The following is a 6,490-nucleotide window of genomic DNA, read 5'->3' on the forward strand; positions in this document are numbered from 1 at the left end:
TCGGAAACCTTATGAGTACGTCGAAAAACTTATTATTATTATTTTTGATCTCACGACATATATTGGAATTATGAGGTGATCCTAATATAAACGACCTTTCGAGGAACTTCATACAAAAAATTGACACAAAAAAATGTCAGCGAGGATATACTATGTTTAATTAAGCCGCATTTCGGCTGCCATACACGTGTACGTGTCGTGTGCGCGCTTGCGTGGGGCGTGTCGTGTGCGTAGTGCGTGTTTACGCGGTACGTGTCGTGTGCGTGTTAACGCGGTACGTGTCGTGTGCGTGTTTACGTGGTACATGTCGTGTGCGCGTTTACGTGGTACATGCCTTGTGCGTGTTTACGTGGTACGTGTCATGTGCGTGTTTACGTGGTACATGCCTTGTGCGTGTTTACGCGGTACGTGTCGTGTGCGTGTTTACATGGTACGTGTCGTGTGCGTGTTTACATGGTACGTGTCGTGTGCGTTTACGTGGTGAGCGTCGTGTGCGTGTTTACGTGATACGCGTCGTGTGCGCGTTTACGTGGTACATGTCGTGTGCGTGTTTGCATGCCCAATAGAGGCAAGGATACGCGCCACATTAAGAGGTCAGGTCACGTGAACCGACCACTTAACTAACTGGTCAACCCAAACTGGCCCACTCAGGGGAGGTAACGGCCCACTCAGGAGACATCTGCCCCACTCAAGCCGAACTGACCCTCTCATGGGTCATATGCCTCACTCGAAAGACATCCATCCTACTCTTGACGTCAACTGTCCCACTCATGGGCTCGACTGCCCACTCATGCGATTAACTGCCCACTCATGCGGTTAACTGCCCACTCAAGAGATATTTTTCCCACTCAAGACTAACTGTCCCACTCAAGCGGTTAACTGCCCACTCAAGAGACATCTTTCCCACTCAAGACTAACTGTCCCACTCATGTGGTTAACTGTCACAGTCAAGGTATCTGCCCCCCTTACGAAGTAAACTGCAAGACACTCGAGATATCTGCCTTACTAAAGAACCAACTACCGCATTCCTTGGGACAACTGCCCAGGGGATCTGCCCCACGAGTGGGGCAGTTGGAAAACTGCCCCACTCGTGGATCCAAAAACTTATTCAAAAGACTCTTGAAACCCAATCTGCCAATCACGAATCATGCATCTCTTCCCAATCAATCCAACAGACTAGCTCAGGGCGCCCACTCACGCACCAAAACCTCTCATTCACGAGCCATCTTTTGAGCGCGGTTTAGGTCAGATGCCACGATTCAAGTTTAAAATTTAGTCTGAATTCGATAGTTATTCTAAAAGAGTATAGTGTTTAGAGAATACCTAGTTCAGGTATTCTATGGTCTAAAACATAGCGCAATTTTTAATTTACTACTCGAGTATATCTATCATATTAGGCATCCGTTCCAGCTAGTGAGAAAATGTTTTAAGTTTTTGGGATGTTTCAGGGATCTTTGGAAGCAACACCACAATCTCCGGCAGAAGATTCCTGCGAGAAATCCATGCCAGTATTTACTTGTCCAAGTGGGTGGCGATAACCTGCATCTTCTGCCTTCTGATCGTTGATGGTGATGGTTGGGGGCCCTTGATGTGGATGAGGTTCTGGCTCTTGATGTTTGATGGAAGGTCGACTTCCAGTCGCAGTGTTGATGTGGCTGTCCCGAAGGTGGAGGCTGCTTTCCGGCTGGTAGGAGTTGCTGTGAATGCCGTAGCTGCCCGTCAAATCTGTAATATGCATAAAAATTTAATCCAGTGAATAACTTTAAATCATTACCGTTTTAAAAATCTAATCCAACTTCATTCGATCAAGATTAAATGATCTGAGAAACATTTACGAATGCGTGCTCTGAATTGAAAGCCCTCTATGACACATTTAAAAATGTTACTAAATTTTTGCAATCAGAATTGTTTCGCTCCAAACTAAATACTGGCTATCTTCTTGCAAAATCGTTGTCACCTGATCAGTAAACCAGACACTCACTGAGTCGCTTGAAGAGGCAGCAACAACCGATGATGAGGAGAATGATAGCCAGGGCACCGATGATGGCTGAGATGAGAGTGACAGACAATCGCATTTGCCCGGCCGTTTTGGCGTGTGTTCCTCCATCTTTGACTGAGTCGTGATACGTTTCTTCTGTCGTGTAAGAAATCTTTTTGGTGTGATGTCTTGTGGGTGAGTCCTCCAAGCGAGGACCTCTGGTTCCACCGAAACCCTCGTCATAATTTCTATTTGACCAAATAGGATTGGATTCACTTGGCAATCTCGATGAAGTGGTTGTACTTCTGATACCATCTTGGCCTGCCCGCATTGGAAAGTTTGTTGATGGGTTTATTCGAGGTTCATCAAAGTTGACTTCAGGACATATATCATTCCCAGGAATATACTGCCATTCAGAAGCTCCCAGAACGCGAATGATGACTTCATTAAGTTCGAGGTTCTCAGGTTCAGCTGGCCCGGAGCAGGAGTACTCATTCACATAAGGATTGGAGTCCCAAAACTCATCTTCCAGCTCTTGGTGTATGTCACTGTTGCCACGTGTGTTCAAGCGAGTCAGAGGCAGCAGGCCCACCCGCAACACCAGGCGTGGTGTCATCGAGTGAGGAGGCTCTGGCTTGATACTGAACCTCACAATGTAAGCATTACTCGGTACATTACTTATATTCATAGTCGAGAATACGTTGCTACGTGAGCCTCGACGAAACAAGACTTCGAGATAATCGAAGCCGGGTTTTGTTGTCGCTACAAACGCAGGAGACTCGTGCATGGCGTCGATGAGCGTCGTCACGCTGCCGTTCCTGACCGTCAAAAGTTTCTGTTCGCAACTCCAGAAGTCGACGGACAGGTGGACGGTGGCCAGAGCGTTGACCTCCGTTATATCGGAGCTGTTGCACCTTTGCATCTCTGCAGCAGGAGATGTCGTTGTCGACGTACTGCCGCAAATTTGCAGCAAGATTGTCAAGACGACAAGCAAAATTTTATCCATCATTTAAGTTTAAATTTAGTCTATATGATGTTCCCAATGAAATCTGAAAATGTAAATAAAATATAATATCAGACATAACGAATGAAAAGGACTTGTATATTGTATAGAGCCATCAAACTTCGTATACACTATTTAACAGTGAACAAATCAATTAGACGAGATTAGCATTTATCGGTAAAATATACCGCGATCTCAGAGATATATTTTATTATTTAATTCTAGGCGGATGTTCGCGCGATGCAGCTTGGCGTTTTGTGTTGGTCTTAACAGCACCAAGCATCGTACTGCTGGAGGGGGGAGGGGAGACGTTAATGGTATTGGGGTCACGTTGTTAACGACGATGTCCTTACATAGTTAACGAATAAAATAATATAAAATTCTAATATTATTGATATTTTAAGACTTCTTTTGCTGTTTATTATAATGTTTAAGATTGCTTGATGCGTTTCAATTAATGAATGCACACATTGAGCTGTCCAAATGAATTGTGAATACGACATTACAACATCTGTCCAACAGAGCAAGTGTTAGACATTTAAAATATATTTTATACATTAAAGATTCTTTTAAACGTCAGCTGTGCTAAGTTACGGTTTGAGACTCGAACAAAGCACCTCTGTAACTGATGCGGGGCACGTCATACGTCTGACAACTGCAGCACAATTACCCTATAATTTGATGCACGGCGAACTGTGCCTGTCAATTGCAGCACAATTACCCTATAATTTGATGAACGATGCACTGCGCCTGTCAATTGCAGCACAATTACCCTATAATTTGATGAACGATGCACTGTGCCTGTCAATTGCAGCACAATTACCCTATAATTTGATGCACGACGAATTGTGCCTGTCAATTGCAGCACAATTACCCTATAATTTGATGCACGGCGAACTGCGCCTGCCAATTGCAGCACAATTACCCTATAATTTGATGCACGGCGAACTGCGCCTGTCAATTGCAGCACAATTACCCTATAATTTGATGCACGGCGCACTGTGCCTGTCAATTGCAGCACAATTACCCTATAATTTGATGCACGGTGCACTGCTCCTGTCAATTGCAGCACAATTACCCTATAATTTGATGCACGGTGCACTGTGCCTGACAATTACTATACAGTTACTGTTTAAAAGAGACGCGGCGCACTGTGCCAAAGCCAGCGACTTACAAGGGTTTGAAGGAGAAGCTGTGATGCTGTAAACAGGAAACGGATGCGCTCATTTGTGAAGATACTGATGGTGCAAGGCTGGCGTGTCATGTGTTGGTGTGCCAATGGCTCGCTTATTATACTTGTGGTAGACATTTCCTGTCGTCTCAACTTTATCATTGTATTGGATGTAACGTAATAAACTGCGGGCATAAACATATTTAATTGCACGCATAAAAATAAAAACATTTCAGCGTTATTTTAATCAATTATTCGTCAAAGAGTAGATGTGTTTTTTCGTATTTTTAAAGTTGGCTGGATAAAAAAGGTTATTCGTGAGTGGATGCACAATATCGCTCTGGTCGGGATATGATCTGCACCGATATTTTATGTTTAGTTAAGGAATCATTAGGCAATGTAAAACGGGTGTTAGGCGTGATGATTGTAAGCTGGATTTAATTTACGAGCAGAATAGAAATAAATACTTTCTATATTAATGAATTGAAAGGTTAAAAGGCACTTCAAACTTTACAACGTTTGATAAATGCAGGTGATCTCTTAAATAAAGGATTTTTCGGGCATCTCTTCGGGCAAGTTCGAGAATTATAATTATGACAAAAAAGTCAAATAGGTAATACAATTTTCAAATCTCTCAGATTATATTATTCGGGAATCGCTGGGTTTGTTATTTTTAAAGAACTAAAAATTCAATTAAATCTTGTTTGTACATAACTGGAACTCCAAAGTTGTTCAGTAACAACTTCCGCTCCAAATATTTCTCAACAGCGAAGAAGAAAAATCTTAAAGAAGTGTAGAAACCGCATCACGTTCAAACAAAATTAGAAACTCGTTGACCTCAAGCCTCAATGTGAGTATTTTGCCGTTGATGGCTAGTTTGGTGAAACCAACAAAGCTCGTTGGTACTTGGAAGTCAGTTCTATGAACGATGGACTTGATGACAAGGCACGCCTCCGCGACGCCAGCTATGGAAACGTCTTTCCGGACACCCGATAAATGGACCAGCAAAACGGATAGGGACGACCAGCAAAACGGATAGGGTGTCTAATGGCCGTCGAACGTAGCTCTAAAACCAACAGACAAGCCTCCTGCACCTGGCTAATGTTCTAAATGGCTTTTGTTACGGACATAACGCCTAAACCAACTTTGCTGTCCCGGCCATTGTCCCTCTGCTCCACAAGAGCGGCGCTCTCTGGCTAGGCGGCTGGGACTCGTACGTGCAGATCGCCATTATGGGTGTTGGGTACATTTCAGACGAAAATATTTAAGATATTTCAAGCCACTAGCCATTTATTAATACTGACAAATTGCGTTGATGATGTGTCGGCATTAAGCCATATAGGAAATTATGATTCATGAAATTTGAAAATCACTTTCTCTGAAATGGACTCCCCGATTTCCAAATTTACAACTTGAGAACCAGATATTTAATGATCAAGAAGCACATAAGAGACCAGAAACCAATTTAACAATGTCTTCATGAAAATAGTTTTGGAGACCTTTTCCCAGCAAAACAAGCTTCTCTCTAAGGAATTATTCTGTAAAAGGAATGCACCTAAAAATAAATCGGTTAAAGCATCAGACAATGATGCTCAAATCACCCAATTAAGCATATCCTATGTTGGATGCTTTTGCTATTTTCTAGCATGCCAGTCTTGACTGAAGCATCGTAAACTACCAGACAGACCCACCGCAAAAAAAAAAATACCACTCCTGGTATTCCTAATGAAATTTAGCACTGTGATCTGGATTATTTATTTATATTAAATGCTCTTCAGACCCACATCAAGTTCTCTCACTCTTGTCTCGATTTTTGTGTTCCCGTTTTTAAATCAGACTTGAAAATATTTCGAATTGTTTTCTTGAAAGATTTGCTATAAGAATACAAATTTTGCTATTTGTAGTCCCTAATGTCTATAGGCCACGTTCTTATCGTAGCCTAGAATCATTTTTGAAACATCAAAACTTTAAATACTAAGTAATTTTTCATAACATGCGAAATTTTTTTATATTACTGATGATTCGCGTGATAATGAAGATACTCTCCTTTATTGTTTCAATGAGGATATATGAATTTTTGGAGGTTTTTCTTTGCTCTCTAATCCAAGCTAAATTGTAGCAAACTAATTAATAAATTACTTTTAGTCGAGCTTGACCCACATCTGATAGCGTTCAGGACATGGCTGGATGTTGAATCTGGTTTTGGGATTGTAAAGACACTCAAAAATTTCTCGTGTTCAACTTGGGACCTGCATGAAAATAACAGTTCAGTCATTTGTCTCCAGCTGGTGTAATGCTGGACATTTATTATATACTAAATGACATTACATCGCAAATT

The 6,490-nt window shown here is 42.0% G+C and overlaps 1 protein-coding gene across 2 annotated transcripts; it reads right to left on the minus strand.

Moving 5' to 3' along the window:
• Nucleotides 1-236: 236 nt before the first annotated feature.
• LOC108682485 lies at nucleotides 237-3,643 on the minus strand. 2 transcript variants are annotated; one of them, XM_047881676.1, is made up of 3 exons: nucleotides 3,599-3,643; nucleotides 1,982-2,931; nucleotides 237-1,725 (listed from the first exon to the last, which is right to left on the minus strand). In XM_047881676.1, the coding sequence occupies exons 2-3, from the start codon at nucleotides 2,898-2,900 to the stop codon at nucleotides 1,445-1,447; spliced, it is 1,200 nt and encodes a 399-aa protein (XP_047737632.1). In that variant the 5' UTR covers nucleotides 2,901-2,931; nucleotides 3,599-3,643; the 3' UTR covers nucleotides 237-1,444. The 2 variants fall into 2 exon arrangements, with proteins under 2 accessions (XP_047737632.1, XP_018027138.1); XM_018171649.2 differs by lacking the exon at nucleotides 3,599-3,643 and having other exon boundaries at nucleotides 1,982-3,028.
• Nucleotides 3,644-6,490: the final 2,847 nt, after the last annotated feature.

This window comes from Hyalella azteca, unplaced genomic scaffold (genome assembly GCF_000764305.2).
Source record: "Hyalella azteca isolate HAZT.00-mixed unplaced genomic scaffold, Hazt_2.0.2 contig8569, whole genome shotgun sequence".
Taxonomy (NCBI): Eukaryota; Metazoa; Arthropoda; class Malacostraca; order Amphipoda; family Hyalellidae; genus Hyalella; species Hyalella azteca.

Bases quoted from the DNA above. Each gene is read 5' to 3' on its own strand.
- LOC108682485 (XM_018171649.2), bottom strand. From the start codon at position 2,987: ATGATGGATAAAATTTTGCTTGTCGTCTTGACAATCTTGCTGCAAATT. The intron at 1,726-1,981 runs GTGAGTGTCTGG...TGCATATTACAG, and splicing joins CTGCCTCTTCAAGCGACTCA to ATTTGACGGGCAGCTACGGC.